Here is a 20,849-nt window from a genome sequence, read left to right as displayed (position 1 = left end):
AATAGGGACCGCCTTTGGTGGGAAGGAAACAGTGTTCTGTGCGCCTTTGGCGTTGAGTCATGCCGGCCACATGACCACGGAGACGTCTTCGGACAGCGCTGGCTCTTCGGCTTTGAAACGGAGATGAGCACCGCCCCCTAGAGTTGGGAATGACTAGCACATATGTACAAGGGGAACTTTTACCTTTACCTAGCTTTCTTACTGGTCTTTCACTAGCCCCATCTGGCTTAGCTGCTGAGACCAGCCAAGGCATGCCAGGTGGCACCACCCTCCATTGCAGCCAGGGATGTCCAGACTGGTGCCTTGTAGCTGTTGGAACGTGCTGACCCCCTTCGCTTTGTTTCTCTCCTATCAGAGCCGCCTTCCTGGCATCAAAGTGAAGTACCTCTTCTTTGCCTGGCTGGGCATTTTTGTGGGCAGCTGGATGGTCTACATGCATTATTCATCCTACTCCGAGCTCTGCCGGGGACACGTCTGCCAAGCGATCATTGTGAGTGTTTCTCTTGGGAGGGGCTCCTCCAGCCAGCAGAGAAGTGAGGGCAGGGCAGCTTCCAGAGGGACCGCAACACAGCAAATCCTCTGTAGCTGAAGCAATGATTCCTTTGCTTTATTAGGAGTGCCAGCAGTCCCGGCAAAAAGTTTCTCTCTCACACAGCAGGCTAACAAGTCTGTCCGACCGTGAGATGAATAGTTGTCTACCACATCTATTCATCTCTGCCTTTTATCCTCAGAGCTAGGGTTTATTTATTTATTTATTTATTTATTAGTCCAATTTATATGCTGCCCTTCTCCGTAGACTCAGGGCGGCTTACAGTGCATTATGCATACTTTTTTTTTTTTTTTTGGTATATACCTGCTTATTAGGGCTTTCGGGGGCCCCTAAGCGGTGTTGTTCTATACAAAGTTGGCTTATTGCCCCCACAATCCGGGTCCTCAATTTACCTACTTCGAAAGGATGGAAGGCTGAGTCAATCTTGAGCCTGGTGAGATCCGAACTTGCACTAATTGCAGGCAGCTGGCAGCTAAGTACTAGCACTTAAGAGCACTTTAGTCCGCTGCACCACCGAGGCGCTTATTGGTTGGGCTTCACTAGCAACGGTGGCTCTTCCGTCCCAAGGACCGGCCCATAGATTTCCACTGCTCTCCTCTCCTCTGCCTTCTGTGCAGCTGCGTGTCAGGCACTGGGCCCAGCTGTTCCTCCTCTTCCTCATCAGCCACCTCCAGACCTGGGAGCTGTTGACTCTCCATCTGAGGGCTGACGGACGGCCAAGGCTCCGCCTCTGTCTCTCTCTCACACTCTGCCAGCTCCATTCCCTCTCCCGCTCTCAGATTGCCTTGATGCTGACCCTAACTCCCACGTCTCCTCCTTCTCTGATTCGGCTACTGGAGGGGCCATTATATAATAAGGAAGAAATTCCTTATTATAAGGACTTGAGGACCTGTATTTAATAACTAATAAATTGCCCAGAGTCCTTTTTTCTTTTTAATTGATGGGAAGCAGTTTTTCAGTATTGTTAAGTAGATAAAATATTCGTAGCCTGAGTTTATAAAGACAGGAAGTGCTCCAGATTCCTCGTCATCCCAGCCAAAGAGATGCTCAGGATTTCCCTCTCTCTCTCTCTCTCTCTCAGTGCGATCAATACAACAAAGGCATCATTTCGGGATCAATGTGCAAAGACCTTTGTGAGGACCACACCTTGGTGTTTGAACACTGCTTGTCACCTTCTCCCACCCAGCAGGTAAGTCCTGGGGAATCACGTGCTTTATGCTGAGGACAAGTTCCTTGTTTCGGACAGGGGCTGGGCTGTCTCTGGAAAAATGTGAAAAATTTGTTTTTTTCAGAAAAAATAACTTCAGAGAACTGGAAGAAAAGGTAGCCTGGTTGATATGGAACTCTATCCAAGATAATATTATCTTGGAATTTCTAAGAGAACTCAAATTCTCTGGGGTTTTGGCATGTCTGTGTAGTGTGGGAGCTTTCATGATCTCTTCTCCAGGGTTACATCTGAAATCTTTCCCTTAAAAAGACTGCCATGACATAATACTATCTTCCAATATTTGAGGGGCTGCCACAAAGAAGAGGGGGTCAAGCTATTCTCCAAAGCAGGGTTCACCAACCTTTCGGACCTCAGGGACCACTAAATTCATAATTTTAAATTCCGTGGACCACTAATATGATCTGCCTAATGACCGGCTGGGTGGGCGTGGCTAGGTAGTCATGTGACTGGGTGGGTGTGGCCAACTCAATGTTACTCACATCAAGGGGCACCTCGCCAGCCTCTACTCGCCCCTCCCTCCCAGCCAGTCCTCGCCTGCCCGCCCAGGCTCCTTAGGGCCCCAACAGGAAGCAGTTGTTGGAGCTAAGCATGAGAAAGAGTTGGCAAAACAGCTCAGCTCAAATTGGATCTGACCGAGAAGGAGGCTCAGCAGAAGCACCTCACTGAGGACTATGAGCATAGGCTTTCCAAGCAGAGGGAACAACTGCAGGAGTGCAAGGCCAGGTACTGGCACCTGGAGGCTCAGCAGGCTGAGATGGTCAGCCAGTTCCAGGCCATGATGCAGTCCCTCTGGAACGAGGCCGTCCGGCTCTTTGCCACCAGCGGTGCTTCCCTCCAGCCTTCGCCCAAAGCCCCACACCAGGAGGCCGAAGCAGACCCCAAGTTGGAATTTCTCCTCCCCCTCTGACCCACACAAAAAGACCCCGAAGGGGGAGACTCTCTGCAGCAACACAAACATTCATTGCACATATCTGTCCCAGGGGCTGTAATTTGGGGACCCCTGATTTAGTGCAATATAAAAAATGCAAATAATTTTTCTGTGGACCATCAAAATTTTCTCACGGACCAGCAGTGGTCCACGGACCACCAGTTGGTGACTACTGCTCCAAAGCACCTCAAGGCAGGACAAGCAACAATGGATGGAAACTGATCAAGGAGAGAAGCAGCCTAGAAATAAAAGAGAAATTTCCTGACAGTGAGGACAGTTAAGACAGTGCAACAACTTGCCTCCAGAGGTTGTGGCTGCTCCATCACTGGAAGTTTTCAAGAAGAGATTGGAGAGCCATTTGTACAGAATGGCGCAGGGTCCCTTGCTTAAGCAGAGGATTGGGTTAGAAGACCTTTAAGGTCCCTTCCAACTTTGTTATAGTGCTATTCTATTTGTTAAAAAAAAAGTTAATATTCAGGGTCTACAGCTGTTTATTTATTTATTTTATTTATTTATTTATTTTATTGGATTTGTATACCGCCCTTCTCCAGCAGGACTCAGGGCGGTGAACAGCCGAGATAAAACAGAGCATACAAAATTTAGAAAACAGTTTAAAAGGTAATTAAATAATTTTGGCCCACAATTTAAAACAACCCAATTAAAACCAATTTCAAATTAAAACCGAAACGGATGGGATCAAGCCAGCCCGGCTAGGTGAAATAAATGAGTTTTCAGGGCTCAACGAAAAGTCCGGAGGTCTGGTATCATGCATATCTCTAGGGGGAGGTCATTCCAGAGGGCAGGTGCCACTCTCCCCCTGGGGGTCGCCAGCCGACATTGTCTGGCGGACGGCACCCTGAGGAGGCCCCCTCTGTGGGAGCGTACTGGCCGGTGGTAGGCTATTGGCGGCAGAAGGCGGTCTCGTAGATATCCCGGCCCTAAGCCATGGAGCGCTTTAAAGGTGGTCACCAACACCTTGAAGCGCACCCGGAAGACCACCGGGAGCCAGTGCAGCTCATGCAGGAGAGGTGTCACATGGAAGTGCCCCATCGCTCCCATAATCCCCTGCGCAGCCGCATTCTGGACCAGCTGGAGCCTCCGGGTGCACCCCAAGGGGAGCCCCATGTAGAGAGCATTGCATAAGGACATCATAGAAATCCAGATGCTCAGAGTAACGTGTCGCTGATCCCTGGTTTAAACTACATATGAAGTAGGACAGGATGAGGCAGAAGCAAGTTGGATCCGAGAGGTCCCCAAGTGGGAGGAAATCTATACAAGGAGTCCTTGACTTTTTCCCTCCTCAGGGAAACCCCAAATCTGAAAATGAAGTGGTTTTTCTGCTTTCCAGAGCCAGGGGAACTTGAATATGTGTTTGTTTTTTTTTTCAAATTGGAGCTCCGCCTCAAAACTCAAGTTTTCTGACTGAATTGAGTTCTATCACCAATTCTGAGATATGTCTTGGGACAGTGATGGCGAAACTTTTTGCCGTCACATGCCAAAAGCGGGGGTCACGCAGGGGGTCGCACACGGGTGTGCCCACACCCATAACTCTCACACCCATAACTCATAACCGATCTACCTCCAGAGATACGAGTGATCTCAGACCTCCAGACTTTTCGTCAGGCCCTAAAAACTTACTTTTTTCAGCTAGCCGGGCTGGCCTGATTCCATGTTGGTTTTAACGTTGATATTGATTTTAATTTATATGTTTTAAATTATGGGCCAAATTCTATTTAACTAGTTTTAAATAATTTATTTTAACTTTTGTACAAATGTTTTTTTATTTTGGCTGTTCATCACCCTGAGTCCAAAAGGAGAAGGGCGGTATACAAATTTAATAAATAAATCTCAATGCACCCTGCGCATTGAGTCCCCCCACTTTTGGCAAGTGATGGCCCGGTAGGCCCGTTTTTCGCCCTCCTAGGCTCCAGAGACTTTCTAGGAGCCTGGGGAGGGCAAAAACTGCCTTCCCCACCGGGAGGTCCTCTAGAGGCCGGAAACGGCCCATTTGCCGACTTCTGGTGGGCCCGGAAGGCCCAAAAATCACCTGCCCAGTACGCGCATGCGTGCTGGAGCTGAACTAAGGTAACATTCACGTGCCCACCGATATGGTTCCGAATGCCACCTTGTGGCACGCATGTGATAGGTTTGCCATCACAGCCTTGGGCTAACTCCTCTGGGAAAGCTCGGATCTGAAAATGAAGTGGTTTTTCTGCTTTCCAGAGCCAGGGGAACACTAAAAAAGGGGCTTGTGACACAGATTCAAAGTTCTGACATCCTTCTCCTCATGATCATGTGATTGTGTTTGGGGCATTCGGCAACCAGCCCACATTTATACAGTGTCAAACCTCCAAGTAACATACCCCAAAAGATAAAATCCAAAGCATCCATCTTCGTTGTATTTATACAATTTATATACATTTATAAAGATGTATTTATTAGGTGCACATTAAACTGGCAAGGACTTCGTGTAATTCCGACTCTGAACCGGATCTGGAATTACACCCAATAAAAGCAAAACTATGAAACTTTCCTCCCTTAGCCACAATCTCCAACCAATTCCCAGTCCAACAGTCCGGTGACTTCAAACTCCACCTTCGTCCAGCTGCAGGCCTCTTCTCTGTTCCCATGGGAAAGGAATGCCACCTAGACATAACATTCCCCCTTTATCTTTACAACCTCCCTTGCAACAGTTGGAAAGTAGTGTGCCTGAGGTAGTATTAAATTTTACACTTACAAACCTAAAAGCTAGTAGAAAAAATGCAATATGAAAGCTACAATAAAATATGGCTATACATATGTCATCTACAGGGTTGATATACAGGGAAACAGTCCAGTGGTGGGTTTCAAAATTTTTTACTACCAGTTCTGTGGGTGTGGCTCGGTGGGCGTGGCATGGCATGGATTGGTGGACTTGGCTTAGTGGGCGTGGCAAGGGAAGGATACTGCAAAATCCCCATTTCCCCTCCCGATCAGCTGGGACTTGGGAGGCAGAGAATAGATGGGGGTGGGGCCAGTCAGAATTTTTACTACCGGTTCTCTGAACTACTCAAAATTTCCGCTACCGGTTCTCCAGAACTGGTCAGAATCTGCTGAAACCCACCTCTGAAACAGTCGCGTGACTGTGATTCGCAGGTTTTTTTTCTAGAAACCAGCATGTACTTTCCGTTTTTGCAAAAAACAATGCCCCATAGTGTACAATGAGTTCAATTAACCACCACTGCATTTTCTTTACAACTGGCGTGTTCATTTAACGATGGCCACATTACAAAAAGTCATAAAATCGGGCATGGTCACCTGATGACACCCACTTTGCAACTGTCAGGACTTACCAACCAAAATTCTGGGCTCAATCACAGTCGTAAGTCGGGACAGTGTACATTGTAAGTCTCCAGCTGCTGAGGTTAAGGTAACTAACACAGTTCCCAGGCACCATTTTTGTTGTATCTTGCAGGTCTACAGCGGCCTCTGGAAAGAGAAAGAGGTGATTATCAAATGCGGCCTGGAAGAAGCCCTGAAGGCCGACAGCAACCCAGATACAGACCCTAGGAGAGACGTGGTCCTCTTCAACAAGCCAACGAGGGGGACTTCCATGGATGAATTCCGGGAGATGCTTCTGAATTTCTTGAAAGTGAGTGGCCTCTCCATTCCCAGGAGACGACCTTTGGACCAGCTCTCAAGGGGCCGATTCGCACATGCATTTGTGGCTTGCAATGTGGCAGGCTGCCCCTTGCCACAGAATGTGTGAGCAGATGGGCAGAGGAGCGTGTTGAGTTTATTTATTTATTTTATTTTGTCTTTCACTGTGAGTTGTATTGTGTTGGTGAGGTGCACAAAGGACGGCTCAGCCAATCTCATAGTACTCTGTTTCCCTGAAAATAAGACCCAACCGGAAAATAAGCCCCAGCATGATTTTTCAGGATCCTCGTAATATAAGCCCTACCCCCCAAAATAAGCCCTAAATAAGTGTGTCAGCCAGATGGATGCATTTAGTACTGCATTTCTCTGAAAATAAGACCCAACAGGAAAATAAGCCCCAGCATGATTTTTCAGGATGCTTGTAATATAAGCCCTACCCCAAAAATAAGCCCCAGTTAAGATCCTCAAACAGATGGAGGCGTTTAGTACTGTATTTCCCTCAAAATAAGACCTAACCAGAAAATAAGCCCTAATGCATCTTTCAGAGCGAAAATTAATATAAGACCCGGCTTTATTTTAGGGGAAACACGGTACACATGTTGTACTCTGACAATAAAGGTTTGAATTTGAATTCAAATTCAGAGAGAAGGCCTTTTTTAAGGGGGACTGCAACTGCCCCATGGAAGGAGGAGCTTCCAGATTAAAGGGCCATCTTGGAAATGATGAAATGATCCATCTCTTTCATCCAAGACTGCAGGATGAGACAGTTAGAAACAAGCCCAGGGTTGCTTCATTATGCAATTCAAGGAGATAGTTGTCACCTTCAAAGCCTTGTCTGGCACAGAGCCAGGCAGTCTCTACGACCGCTTCTCCCTGGGAATTTCTGCCAGCTCCATCAGGCCGGATGAAGTGGGAGAACTCCAGCACCCGCCTCTCATCTATTAGGACTTGGTCAGTGCTCCCTCTCCGTTGTGGCCCTCGTTCTGTGCAACCCCCACCCCCCACCAGATTCCACCCTTTAGGAAGACCTTTAAAAAGTTGGCTTCTTCCCAGGGGTCGGGTGGGATTCTGGGAGGCTGGAGCCCAGGCACTGTGGATATCTATGCATCAGGGAATATTGTTGTAGGGTGCCAGCTTTTTTGGAGATGTTGAATTTTTGGGTTGTGTGTGTCTTATTGTGTGTTTTTTTTGTTATTATTGTTGCCGTGAGCCACCCATAGGTAGAAAAAGCGGGCATCCATGTAAATTTCTTAAATAGATACATCCCTCTTTTATGTGCCACAGATTTCAACTAACATAAGAACAGTGGGGATAAAATGGTTTGGAGCCGGAGGAAGCCCATCTGGCATCTAGTAGGACAGGTAGAAGCCATCTGGGATAAGAGGTCTCCAAATAACTTGGCCCGGAGGGCTCTCAAGGTGAAAACAGAGCCAAGCTCCTCTTCATTCCATCATTTGGCAAATACCCATGGTTAACAGTTCCTCTCAGCTTTCAAAGTCTCCCCAAGCCACAAACAGTTGTCCAATTTTGGTCTGGCTAGTCTAGAGAAAAGAAGAATTAGGGGTGACATGATAGCAGCATTCCAGTATTTGAGGGGCTGCCATGAAGAAGAGGGTGGGGGTCAAATTATTTTCCAGAGGCAGGACAAGAAACGATGGATGGAAACTGATCAAGGAGAGAAGCAACCTGGAATTAAGGAGAAGCTTCCTAACAGTGAGGACAATTAACCAGTGGAACAGATTGCCACCAGAAATTGTGGGTGCTTAATCAGTGGAAGTTTTGATTTGTGTCAAGGTTGGCACCACTTCCTATGGAGAGAGAGGGGCAAGAAATGTGGACATTTTAAGAGACACTACCTTCGGAGAATCCTATTAGAATCTTGGGAAGGGGTTAGGAACAAATGGCAGTCCAGTCTCTTCTTGAAAGCTTCTGGGGATGAAGCTCCCACAACTTCTGTTCCATGGGTGGATTGCTCTCACTGTCAGAAAATTTCTCCTCATTTCCAGGTTGAATCTCTCCTTGATCAGTTTCCATCCATTGTTCCTTCTCTGGCCTTTGGGTGTTTTGGGAAATAGCTTGAGCCCCTTCCTCCTCCCTGTGGCAGCCCCTCAAATATTGGAACATTGCTCAAATATTGGAATATTGGGCAGCCACTTGTCTCAAATGGCATAGGCTCTCCTGCTTGAGGAGAGGGTTGGACTAGAAGACCTCCAAGGTCCCTTCCAGCTCTATCCTACTGTAAATGTTCCTCCCTGCTGTTCCATGTTGTAATGTGAGATCCTCACAAGATGTCTTGGGTTGCTCTTTCTTTTCACAGGCTGGCCTTGGGGATCAAGCCTCCCTCACCAATTTAGTGAGCCAGATTATCGCCATGGCCGACGTCAATCGGGACGGGAAGCTTTCTTTGGCCGAAGCGAAATCCATCTGGGCCCTTCTGCAGCTGAACGACTTCCTGCTGACCTTCTCCCTGCACGAGAAGGAGCACACCCCCAGGCTCTTGGGGCACTGCGGCGATCTGTATCTCACGGAGAAGATCCACCACACCTCCCTTCACACCATGGACTTTCCTCCCTTCCTGCAGCCGCTGCTGCCTTCCGCCGTCCTCAGAGTCATCCGCCAGTGGTTCTCCCCCGCTTGGCCCCGGCGAGCCAAAATCGCCATTGGACTTCTGGAATTCGTGGAGGAGATCTTCCACGGGACTTACGGCAACTTCTACATCTGTGAGGCCAGCTTCAGCAACATGGGCTACAATAACAGATACGACTTCAAAATGGTGGACCTGAGGACAGTGGCCGCAGAGATGACCATCCAGAGGTTCCTTAAGGGCCGTCACTGCGAGCAAAACATGGACTGCACCTACGGGAAGGACTGCGTGGCACCGTGTGATAAGCTCATGAAGCAATGCAAGAGCGACGTAGTCCAGCCCAACCTCGCCAAGGTGTGTCGGCTCTTGCTGGAGTACCTGCTGCACGGGGCCCCGAGTGACTTGAAGGAGGAGCTGCAGAAGCAGCTGAAAACGTGCACCACGCTCAGCGGGCTGGCCAGCCAAATGGAGGTGCACCACTCGCTGGTGCTCAACAGCCTCAAGACCCTCTTGTGGAAGAAAATTTCCAACACGCAATATTCCTAGAGGCCCCTGAGAAGCCCAAGGACAAGGCCGGGGGGGGGGCTCCCCTCTTCCCAACTCGGTCTAAGGCAGTGTTGGCGAACCTTTTCGGCACGGGAGCATGTGCACGGGGGAGCGCCAGAAACCAGAAGAGCAGCTCCCCGCGCGCACGCATGGTGCATCGGTAACCGGAAGAGCAGTTCCCCAGCTTGCATGCGCGCGCTGGGAAGCTGAGTTTCTGGTTTCTAGCGGGCGCATGTGCACCGGTCACCTGGTCTTGTGGTTTCTGGTGTGCATGCACGCATGAAGACCCGGTGCGCCTTTGCGTGCTGGAAATCGGAAGAGCAACGGGCGACGGTAGGCGTGCCCGGCAAGGTGGCTCTGCGCGCCACAGACGGGAGAGAACTTTGGAATGGGAAGGGATGAAAAAGAAAAGCAGTTTTTGTGGAACTGACGGGGATCTCCAGGTGAGTGTAGCCGGGATGAGGAGAGGACAATTGTCTATCTGATGTAAATAAATGGTCTCTCTCTCTCTCTCGCTCTTGTGCATTCTGCTTCAAGGACATGGCTGATCCTTCACTGGGGGAGCCAGTTCAAAACAAAGGTTGAACATCCTCTGTGACAGCCATGCTGCCAACTCTCAGGCTGGCTTCAAACAACTATAATTTTATAATATGTGGATTTCAATTCCTTTAGTTAACTGAAATGCATCAGCCAAAAATAAGGTTAATCCAACAATCAGGTTTATTGTGTGATGAAGTCAAATGCTGGCAGTTGTCTGACCAGACACCCGTTCCTTGCAGTGAACTGAAAAATTAGGTTCCTTAGCTTCAGGAGACAGGCTCACTTTCAGCTCAGTAGCAGGCCACACGTTCACCAGGCCCTAAATAGACTAATCCGGTGTATGGTATCCATTGCTGATAGAGACTACTTAGAGTTTGCAGATTAACAGAGTTGGAAGGGACCTTGTAGGTCATCTAGTCCCCCCTCTCCAAGCAGGAGACCCTACACCATTTCTGACAAATGGTAGCCCAGTCTCTTCTTGAAAGCTTCCAGTGATGAAGCTCCCACAACTTCTGAAGGCAACTTCTGTTCCACAGGTTGATTGTTCTCACTGTCAGAAAATTTCTCATTTCCAGGTTGAATCTCTCCTTGTTGTTTCCATCCATTGTTCCTTGTCTGGCCTTCAGGTGGTTTGGAGAATAGCTTGACCTCCTTCCTCTCTGTGGCAGCCCCTTAAGTATTGGAAGATGCTCTCCTGTCTGCCCTGGTCCTTCTCTTCCCTAGACTAGCCAGGCCCAGTTCCTGCAACCGTCCATCGTATCTTTTAGCCTCCAGTCCCCTCATCATCCTGGTTGCTCTTCTCTGCACTCTTTCTAGAGTCTCAACATCTTTTTTTATAATGTAGTGACTGAAACTCGATGCAGTATTTTAGGTGTGGTCTTACTAAGGTTTTATAGAGTGGTATTAGTACCTCACATGAACTTGATTGTATCCCTCGGTTGATGCAATTTAGGATTGCATTGACTTTTTTGGCTGCCGCTGCACACTGTTGGCTTGCTCAAAGCGACAGGAGGAATTCTACACACGACAGAAAAATATTGGCTTTGCCTCCAGGCTGACCCCCAGACCCAGGCATTTCAACCTCAACCATCTATGGTGCTGGCCTTCACATCTATTTTAAAAAGATGACCGCTCTAACTTCCTATCCTGGAAGGAAGCAGAGCTGAGCCAGCTGTAGACGTAATCTTTGTTGAGTGAGACATACCCGATTTTATAACCTTTTTTGCAGTGGTGAAATCCAAATTTTTTTACTACTGGTTCTGTGGGCGTGGCTTGGTGGGCATGGTATAGCTTGGTGGGCGTGGCAGGGGAAGGATACTGTAAAATCTCCATTCCCACCCTACTCTGGGGCCAGCCAGAGGCGGTATTTGCTGGTTCTCTGAACTACTCAAAATTTCCGCTACCGGTTCACCAGAACCTGTCAGAACCTGCTGGATTTCACCCCTGCTTTTTTTTGCCACCATTAAGCAAATTGTTCCAAGTTGTTAAATGAATTGGGCGATTCTTAAATGAAACTGCCAAATTGCAGGCAGCCGGCAGTCAGAAATAGTAGCCTGCAGCACTGCACTCTAACCACTGCACCACCGTGGCTCACCTAACCTTAGGATGTGGTAACTATCATAAATGCAAGCTGGTTGATAAGTGCCTGAATTATGATCATGTGACAAGGTGCAGTCATAAGTATGAGGACAGTGGGGTTACTGTCCATCTAGGCATCCCTCCCAATCCTTGGATGAGGTGGCCCATCACCTTCTGGGCTCTCCTCTGTGCCTCCAGGATTGAGCTTAAACTTAAATTTGTAACTGCATATGGAATGGTACCAGCTGTTAAAATAAGGCATTCTGACATGCTCAGCTCACCCCACTTAAGGGTACAGATCAGGGGTGGGTTCTAAAATGTTTTACTACCAGCACCAGTCTACCCAATTGTTTTCCGAGGCACCGGTCTACCCAATTGTTTTTCGAGCGCACTGGTCTACCACCACACTGCCTTTTAACACTGATCAGCTGTAGGGCAGCCCTTTGAAGCCCCGCTGCAAGTGTTTAAAGTTTTTTTCCTTCTAGCCGATCAGCTGGGACTCGGGAGGCAGCGGAGATTGGGGGCGGGGCCAAATAAAAGGTAAGAATAACGCGGGGGGGCAGCTCCCGAACAAAGAGAACCGGTTTGGTTACGTCATATCGTCACCGCTACCAGCTCGGCCGAACCGGGAGGAACCCACCACTGGTACAGATTATGCTGGGCTGTTGTGGGGAAAATAGAGGAAGGAGTACAGGACAGGTAATCCTAGATTTACAAGTTTATTTAGTGACCTTTCTAAGTTACAGCAGCACTGAAAAGTCCTTTGTGACCCTTTTTCAGTTTTGACCATTGTAGCATCCCTGTGATCACGTGATTGAAATTCAGATGTTTGGCCATTGGTTCGTATTTATGACGGTCGTAGTGTCCCAGGCTTCTTTTTGCCACCTTCTGACAAGTCAACGGGGAAGCTAGATTCACTGAACAACGAACGGTGACAAGGAAGTTTGTAAAATGGGGCAAAACTCAAAAATGTTTCACTTAGCAACAGAAATTTTGGGCTCAGCTGTGGTCGTATGTTGAGGACTGCCTGTAGTATGCTTGCTGCCTTGAATTCCTTATAAATTAGTAAGAGACGGATAAAAAATCTAATAAATAAACCAACTATTGGAGGATGGGCTTGTCAAGAGACTTTTGGAAAATTCTCTTGCAGCCAAAAGGCATTTTAGGGGGGACAAGGCTGTTGTTGGGGGATACCTGTTCTCCCCCTTTCTTCAGGGACTGAGCTGGTGAGACCCATGTCAGTCGGGGGGGGGCAGTCAGGATGGAGCCCCATGTGAGCCAGCCACATTCACGGAAGCCATTGCAACCTCCCATCCCCTCTTGAAGCCTCCCCCTACCTAGAAAGAAGCCCAGGTAGGATAAGCACTGGGCCGAATCAAAACTTGCAGGAGTCATTGAAAACAGAGAGGCCATTCTGATTTGAGGAAAACTTTATTTGCAACTTCTTTATAATATTTCTCTTCTATTCTGCATTGGCCAGCTTTCATTAGGATACTGGATTTAATTCCAGAATGTCTATTTGAGGAAGGACAATAAACCCAGGCCGGGCGAGGGGCGGATCTGCTGCCATCTCCCTTTTGGGTGGCTTCTGGGGCCGCTCCTGGATTCAATATTTGCAGTAAACCTGGAGGCACCTCTGTCTTCAGACAGCTGCTCCGTACAGGTTAATCTCCCGGTTACAAGCATTCCTTTAGCGAACATTTGAAGCTACATGGTCAGCACCCCACTAGTATTTCCAAACAAGGCCCAAAACGATGAATCTTGCAGCACCACAGCAGTTGTTCACCCATACAAACAACCACAGAGAGAAAACAGCTTTCCCCATCTGAATAAAAGACCGGCTTCTCTGCCCTGAGTGCCTGCAGGTTAGTTTGGGCCCAGGCTCCTGCTTGCTACTGCTTGCAAGTAGTTCAAATGAGATTGGCGGCTGCTGCTGCTGTCTCAATCCCTGAAGCTGTCTTGGAGCAGAAGGCTGCTGTGGTCCTGCCCAGGCCTTTTCTACTACCAGAAGCCTGCTGGAGACACGGCCCCAAGCCGAAGTCTTTTCTCAGAAGCTGGCAAAAATGTTTTCCTTTGATTTCACATTCTTACAGCTTCGCCACCATCTGAATAAAACACTTTGGCTTCTCTGCAAGCGGGTCAGCCTCTTCTGGACCTTTTCAAAACGTAAGTAATCCATGGGAAATGGGGTGGGGAGGAGTAAGTGGAATCCGGGACGCTAGCAAGGCAGGCGGGGGAGGATGGAGGGGGAGTAATTGTGGGGACCCCAGGAGAGTATGAAGTATTTCAGTGGATTCGAGGATGTCCCACATCTCTTCCCCACTCTGAGATACCTCATGTGCATTTAATGACCTGCTCATTTGATTAACAAATGCATTGGGGAAAGCAGGGAGTGATCACATTCATTTGACGTGATTCAATCAAACGAATCCTTGGGTTACATTCATAACTCAAGGATTACCTGTATACCCTCCACTAAGCTCAGCTGACAAAGGAGCTTAAAGAACACAAGCAAGCTGGCGCTCTCAAGGAGGCTCAGAACATGGCTCACTCGAAATCACATCTCCCAAGTGATGGTTCTCCAAAAGTGCACATTGAGGCTAGAGGAAAGAACCCACGCTGAATTGAATTGAAGTGAAACTGAAGAGGAAGGTCACTGAAGGACGAATGGAGCCGGACTCCTTGGAAACCTCTCAGAACTGCATCCCATCTCGTTCCCGTTGCTTGCGCCCATGACGCTGCTGGCCAGAAGGAACATCAAATAAATTTCATACTAATTATTTATAATAAAAGTGTTGCATTTCAATAAAATAAACCCTGTCCAAGGGAATGCTGACCTCCATCGCCAGTGATGCCACAACAGGAATCCTCCGAGGGTTAGGAGTTGGACTTCATGACTTCTCTGCTCCCTTGTAAGGCTCAGGACAAAACATCTTCATTTTGGCCCATGACTAGAAAAGTAGAGAGTCACATTACAGAATTGTCTATAAATATGTCTTCATTAAGTCATCAAGGAAGCAAGGCAAAATAAAGGAGGGATGAGAGATAAGAAGTAAAACAACTAAAAGATGAAATGCTCCAGCTAAGTGCATATTGTTAACTTTTCTTCCTGTAAATGTTTCTTCCTTCTAGACCTATTAAAATTGCAAGAATTTTTGTGGCAGATGTTACATCGTAAAAACTACTCTGCAAAGATGCGAAAGAAAAACCTGTTTGCAGGTTTCTCTTCAGAGAAGGTACATAGAAATAGAGGCAGCAAATTTATAATAGAGGCATATATAAATATGAACACAGGCAGCAAATTTGAAACTTGTGAACTTCAACTCCCAGAATTCCCCAGCTAGCATGCCTGGTTGATGAGTTATAGAAGCTGAAATCCAGTTCTTAAAAAGTTGCCAAGGTTGGACTTCAACACCTGTCTTGCCAGCATGGATCAGGTCAGTTTTCGACTTGCTGAACTGAGGAAGACCGAAAGCAGTTGAGAAGAACCATTGGAATTGAATTTCCATATTCAAAATGAAGCATTTTCTACTTCATTAACACCCCTTATAGTGCTCAGAAAATGAGCAAAAGAATAAAGGCTTCAAATCAACAGATGAAGACACTAAATTTGCAGGGGGGAGTGCTTAATTCAAATGTCCCTGTCCTAAAGAATGCACAATCTGCCAAGAACAAATTTTGTCAAGTTATTGTAGCCTCCAAATTCATTTGAACGCTTATAACACTACAGTACAATCTTACCTTTCAGACCTCATTTTAAACATGTGTTGAAGAGTCAGGATCATGTCCCTATAAACAAAGTGGTTTAGTTAATTTGGATTCAAATCATTGTCCTAACGATTCGACAAAAACATGCTTTTTGAAAATTCCTAACATCGTGGATGAACGGAAACCTGAAAAATACTCTTTTTAAGATTGACCTGCATTTTCTAAAGTTAAGAGCAGTGACGTACTAGAAATGGCAGTGTTCCTATTCATCTGAAAAATAAGCTGAATTTAATACCCCTCAGAAACAGTTTACAAGCGTAGTCCTCTTCCTTTCTTGGCATCCAATCCAGACTCAAATATTGGGGATCAGACCCTGCAACCCCCACAAAGGATCAAAAGAAAATTTGCAAATTCTGTCAGGCTAGTAATCATTCTGAGTGCCCACCCATCAGAGCACTGAGCGTAGATCTAGCCTGCTTCTCTGTGCCACCTACTGACACAAACACAGCACAGAAGCCATGCCTGTAACGCCTCGTAGGGGCAGCCCCCAACCCGGGAATGCCTTTGAGGAGGGGACAACCTGCAGGGGCCTCCCTTGCTTTAGTCACTGTACATATTTGCAGGTTGTTGTGACACTGTCTCTGCTCTTTTAAAACCTCTCATTTTGCTATGAAGCCTCAGCAGCCCCATCCTGTGAGCTGGCCTTACCAGCACTGCCAAGGCCTTGCTGCAATTTCCTTTTTCTGCAGAGGTTACTTCTGCAAAGGTGGTTAGCTGGAACAATTGCAGTGCAACCCCCGAATTGGGGGGCAAGGATCTCCCGGGAAGTCACAGACTCACCTCTGCTCAAGGGAGGGCTCTCCTGGACCCATGGAGGCTTCTTAGCTCCAATCCTACAGTAGAATGAAAAGGGAGGAAAAAATGAGTCCAAACCCACAATTGTCTATAATCCAAGTGGGGCTTCATAGCACAAACACTTGAAGAAACTTAATTGCACCTGAAGGCCAGACAGGAAACAATGGATGGCAACTTATCAAGGAGAAATTCAAATTAGAAATGAGAGAGACGTTTTCTGAGAGAGAACCACCAACCAGTGGACGGACTCAGCTTCAGAAGTTGGAGGTCTTTTAAGATGAGACTGGACAGCCATTTGTCCAGGCAGTGATGGCGAACCTTTTAGAGACCGAATGCCCAAACTGCAACCCAAAACCCACTTATTTGTCACAAAGTGCCAACATGGCAATTTAACCTGAATACTGAGGTTTTAATTTAGAAAAAAACAACTCGTACATTAACATCTTTTGCCTTAAAAGAAAAACACAACAACAGAACTTTCAAATGATACAAACAACTTTTTATTGAAAGGTAAAAGTTCGCTTTTGAACAATTAATGTGATTTTTCCTGTTGTATGCATGCTGATAATTTGTCTAACCTTGTAAGTTTGAGAGCAAGACATGCAGCACTCAAAAGTCATCTGTTTCTGGTGTCAAACAGCTGCTCACAAGCATAAGATGAGCCAAACAAAGTCAGGAAAGCAATCCCAAGTGCTTTCATTGACTTAAAATTATTTGGCAGAGAATTCCACACTTTAAAGATTTCATTTTGGTGTCAAACAGCTGCTCACAAGCATAAGATGAACCAAACAAAGTCAGGAAAGCAATCCCAAGCGCTTTCATTGAGTTAAAATTATTTGGCAAAGAATTCCACACTTTAAGGATTTCATTTTCAGAAGTACCGGCAACCGTGTCAGAACTAACTGTGCTGTCCTTTGTCATCCTTTCTATCTTCTCAAGTGTTTCACGCAGGTCATAGAATTTATTTTTCCAGATAGAGCTTTCTTGAAATTCCAATAGCTCCATTTCCAGATTCTCTAAATCTAACCAGTGTAAGCAGGAAAGATCGAGTTCTTCAAATTTGGCTTTATCTGGAGAAGTAAGAAAAGCCAGGGTTGTCTCCATCTTATGGAACTGTAAAAACCTGTTACTAAAATTCACCTTTGCAGCTGCTACAATGCTAGAAAATTCCTTGTAGATTTCCTGATGGCTTGTAGGATTGTCTGCAAATGTTGTAGAATTTTCTAAATGCCTTTTTAGGTTTGGAAAATATTTCAGCTGCCCACTTTCAAGGTCTCTTTCAAAAACCTGCAGTTTTCTCTCAAACGTTTTGATATCACAAAACATCCTTTCTGCTGTTTTCCCTACACGTTGTAGTTGTTTGTTCAGCACATTGAAGTGTAGTGTAAAATCTGTAAAAAACATGAGGTTGGTAAGCCAGGCCATATCAGTGAGCTGTGGATATTCCTGCCCTTTTTCATTCATGAACAGCCTAATTTCATCCAAGCAGGCTACAAATCTCTCCAGGACTCGTCCTCTGCTCGGCCACCGGACATTATTGTACATAGGTAAACAATTATTCTGTGCCTGAACCTCCTCAATAAGTGCTTGAAACCGTCGAAAATTCAGAGCACGAGCCATGATATAATCCACCATTTTTGTGACATCTTTAAGGATATTGTCAAATTTTTTGCTGTTTTCCTTGGCACAAAGAGCTTCTTGATGTATAATACAGTGGAACTGAATGACTTCATGTTTTGTTTCTTGAACAAAGAATTGTATGAAACCAGATGTTGCCCCCACCATAGGTGGTGACCCATCACTAGTAATTGAAACCACTTTTTCTGGCCTTATGTCGTGTGACAAAAAAGCCTCCATCACAGCATTGTAGATATCGATCCCTTGTGTCCTTTCAGGCAAAGACACCAGTTTCACCAGCTCTTCTCTCATTTTGTCACCAACAGCATAACGCAGAATTACTGCTAGCCTTGCACGATTATTTACATCTGGGCTTTCATCCAAGCACATGGAGTAACAGGCTGCCTTTTGTAGGTCAGTGGCAAGCTGCTGACCAACATCACTTGCCATCCGCTGGACTCGATCCTTCACAGGCTTTCTGCTAAGTGGCGTCTCAGAGATGCGTCGAATGATTTTATCCTTGTTTGGGAAATCATGAAAAAGGGCATTACTTCCAGACAACATGGCCATTTTGATAATATCCCCATCAGAGAGGGGCTTGCCATGTTTTGCTACGCAGTGTGAAATTTGAAAACTGTCAGCTGTCAGGTGGTTCGTTCTAGAAAGATCGTCGCAAAAACTAAGATCCTGGGAATATTTCCTCAATTTCCCTTCAAGAAACTCTCTTCTTTCAGTTTCACCAAGTTTGGCAACACTTTTGTGGTTGGTGTCTAAGTGCCGTCTGACACTTGATGTGCGACATACAACACTTTCATTACACAGAACGCATAACGCTTTCCCATTGTGTTCAATCACTCCAAACGACTCTGTCCAGGCCTCTTGGAATGATCTTCCACTATCTCTTTTTGCTTTTTTTGCTGCACTCATTTTTGGGTGGTTCAAGACTTGGGAGTCTACAAAAACACAAAATTTAAAAAAAAAAAAAAAATGAAGCACCCAATACAAATCTATCCCTATAACAAAAATAGCTAACACTAAAGAAATGGCTATTCCCTGAATCAACCATCCACGGCAGTGATTCTCAGCTGGGGGTTCCTTTTGAATTTGCTGACCACCAGCGCAAGGGGACAATGCTCCACTGACCACCAGCTTTTGGCCTGCTCTGAAAAAGGGCATCTGAGTGCATTTCCTACCTTTGATTCACCTCCGCTGTACATGTGTTGGGCCTACTTGGGAAATAAGATGAAGGGGAGGTGTAAGCAACAAGGCAGGTGCTGCAAAGCCTGTGCCGTGGCCCGAAGCGCTCTGCTCCCCTCCAACCTAACCCCCACCAAGGGAATCACCTTCGCCACAGACTCGCACCCTCATGGCGCATGTGAGCTGCCCGCCTTACCCGAGACAGGGGAGGGAGGAAGCACTCCCATTGGGCTGCTGGGCAGGTGATGAGAAATGTCCTCGGGCATGCGTGGAGAGGGGGACGGAAGCAGTCTGGCCCCGCTTCCCTCTGGCTTTCTAGTAACAAACTCTGCCGAAATGTGCTGGGGCAATGGTGCACATGCCCACAGAGATGGCACTGAGTGCCCCCTCGGGCACGTGTGCCATGGGTTCGCCACTACTGGTATGGAGGGTCTCCTGCTTGAGGAGGGGGTCGGGCTAGACCTCCAAGGTCCCTTCCAACTCTCTTTTTCTGAAGATCTCGCCATCAATTCTGACAGAAGTAAAGCAGAAACAGGATGGAAACGAGCCTAGTAGGAAGCAAAGGTTTTTTGAGCTGAACTGTGGAAGGAGCTGGAGAAGACAGGTCACCCCATTACAAAAAAGGTGTTGAGACTTTAGAAAAAGTCCAGGGAAGAGCAACTAAGATGATCAAAGGCCTGGAGGCTAAATCATAAGAAGAACAGCTGCAGGATTTGGGTTTGGCTAGTGTAGAGAAAATAAGAATTAGGGGTGACTTGTATTGCAGTATTTGAGGGCCCGCCACAAAGAAGAGGGGGCCAATTTTATTTTCCAAAGCACCAGAAAGCAGGACAAGAAACAATGGACGGAAACTAATCAAGGAGAGAAGCAACCTGGAATTAAGGGGAAACTTCCTAACATTTGAGAACGATGAACCAGTGGAACAGTTTGCCACAAGAAGTTGTGGGTGCTCCATCACTGGAAGCTTTTAAGAAGAGACTGGGCAGCCGCTTGTCTCAAATAGTAGAGGGTCTCCTGCTTGAGCAGGGGGCTGGACTAGATGACCTCCAAGGACCCTTCCAGCTCTATTCTGTTCGATTGCAAGGAAGCTCCAGCCCAAGAAGTCTCCCACTCTCCCCATTTAAAGTGACAAGTTTAGTTTACTCTACTAACTCCGAACAATTTCTAGCTCAAGCTGCTTTTTCCTCCCCAAGTGTACCAAATCGGATGGGGGTCTTTCAAGAGGGGCTTCTCTCCCCGCCCCCCCCCCCCGCAGAAGGTGTCAAAAGCAGCAAGAAAGGCGAGGGAGCCGCCGGTTCATTCTCCGCTCTCCTGCAAGGCAAGATCCCGCGCGGGTGGGTGGGTGGGCGTGGAGGGAGCACCCCCCCACGCATGCCTGCTTTAATTGCAAAGCGGGTCCCGTCTTCCCCAGCCGGCTGGGGACGATGGGAGCTGCAGTTCATACACCCCTGCCTGCACCATCCCCGACAAGCGCCCTCCTAACGCCGGAGCACGTTAAAGGCGCTCTCGATAGAATTCGCAGCGAAAGCGTTTTATACGACCAGCAGCGGACTGACCTGCGCTCGCTCCCGAACCCAGCAACAAACGGCCGAATGCACGTGGTCTCCGCCTTATATAGGGAGAGGGGGGGGAGTGGGCGGAGCTACGGAGGAGCGCTCGCGCGCTCGACGGAAAACCTCGAGGAACAAAAGGCCTCCTGTTTCGCCATTTTTTTTTTTTTTGTTAACTTACTATATTGGGGGAAATTACAGATGGGAGGAAATGGAATAGAATCGGGAATAGAGCTGGAAGGGACCTTTGGAGGTCTTCTAGTCCAGCCCATTGCTCAAGCAGGAGATCCTATAGTATAGGTGGCTGTCCAGTTTTTTCTTAAAAGCCT

At 47.1% G+C, this 20,849-nt stretch overlaps 2 protein-coding genes, 1 long non-coding RNA gene and 1 other non-coding gene across 4 annotated transcripts; 1 reads left to right on the top strand and 3 right to left on the bottom strand.

Annotated features, from left to right (window-relative positions):
- Positions 1 to 367: 367 nt before the first annotated feature.
- Positions 368 to 9,940, top strand: DIPK1B (divergent protein kinase domain 1B). Its single transcript, XM_070955634.1, has 4 exons — positions 368 to 490; positions 1,632 to 1,739; positions 6,161 to 6,337; positions 8,663 to 9,940. Exons 1-4 carry the CDS (start codon positions 425 to 427, stop codon positions 9,473 to 9,475), a joined length of 1,164 nt encoding a protein of 387 aa, XP_070811735.1. The 5' UTR covers positions 368 to 424; the 3' UTR covers positions 9,476 to 9,940.
- A 3,065-nt stretch (positions 9,941 to 13,005) lies between these two features.
- On the bottom strand, positions 13,006 to 15,824 carry LOC139325677 (uncharacterized). The gene is made up of 4 exons (XR_011601114.1): positions 15,597 to 15,824; positions 15,335 to 15,382; positions 14,431 to 14,544; positions 13,006 to 14,334 (listed from the first exon to the last, which is right to left on the bottom strand). It is a non-coding gene; the product is annotated as an uncharacterized lncRNA (long non-coding RNA).
- LOC139325901 (small nucleolar RNA SNORA17) lies at positions 15,714 to 15,846 on the bottom strand. Its single transcript, XR_011601122.1, has one exon. It is a non-coding gene; the product is annotated as a small nucleolar RNA SNORA17 (small nucleolar RNA).
- A 787-nt stretch (positions 15,847 to 16,633) lies between these two features.
- On the bottom strand, positions 16,634 to 20,539 carry LOC139325676 (general transcription factor II-I repeat domain-containing protein 2A-like). The gene is made up of 2 exons (XM_070955627.1): positions 20,527 to 20,539; positions 16,634 to 18,726 (listed from the first exon to the last, which is right to left on the bottom strand). The coding sequence occupies exon 2, from the start codon at positions 18,698 to 18,700 to the stop codon at positions 16,853 to 16,855; it is 1,848 nt and encodes a 615-aa protein (XP_070811728.1). The 5' UTR covers positions 18,701 to 18,726; positions 20,527 to 20,539; the 3' UTR covers positions 16,634 to 16,852.
- Between the last annotated feature and the right edge of the window lie 310 nt (positions 20,540 to 20,849).

Source organism: Pituophis catenifer, unplaced genomic scaffold (genome assembly GCF_029215685.1).
Source record: "Pituophis catenifer annectens isolate HBS135680 unplaced genomic scaffold, rPitCat1.0.hap2 SCAF_17, whole genome shotgun sequence".
Lineage (NCBI taxonomy): Eukaryota > Metazoa > Chordata > Lepidosauria > Squamata > Colubridae > Pituophis > Pituophis catenifer.
Note: the sequence above shows the minus strand (reverse complement) of the source record. Positions and strands in the feature narration are given on the sequence as shown.

Bases quoted from the DNA above. Each gene is read 5' to 3' on its own strand.
- DIPK1B (XM_070955634.1), top strand. From the start codon at position 425: ATGGTCTACATGCATTATTCATCCTACTCCGAGCTCTGCCGGGGACAC. The intron at 1,740-6,160 runs GTAAGTCCTGGG...TGTATCTTGCAG, and splicing joins CACCTTCTCCCACCCAGCAG to GTCTACAGCGGCCTCTGGAA. The intron at 6,338-8,662 runs GTGAGTGGCCTC...TTCTTTTCACAG, and splicing joins TGCTTCTGAATTTCTTGAAA to GCTGGCCTTGGGGATCAAGC.
- LOC139325676 (XM_070955627.1), bottom strand. From the start codon at position 18,700: ATGAGTGCAGCAAAAAAAGCAAAAAGAGATAGTGGAAGATCATTCCAA.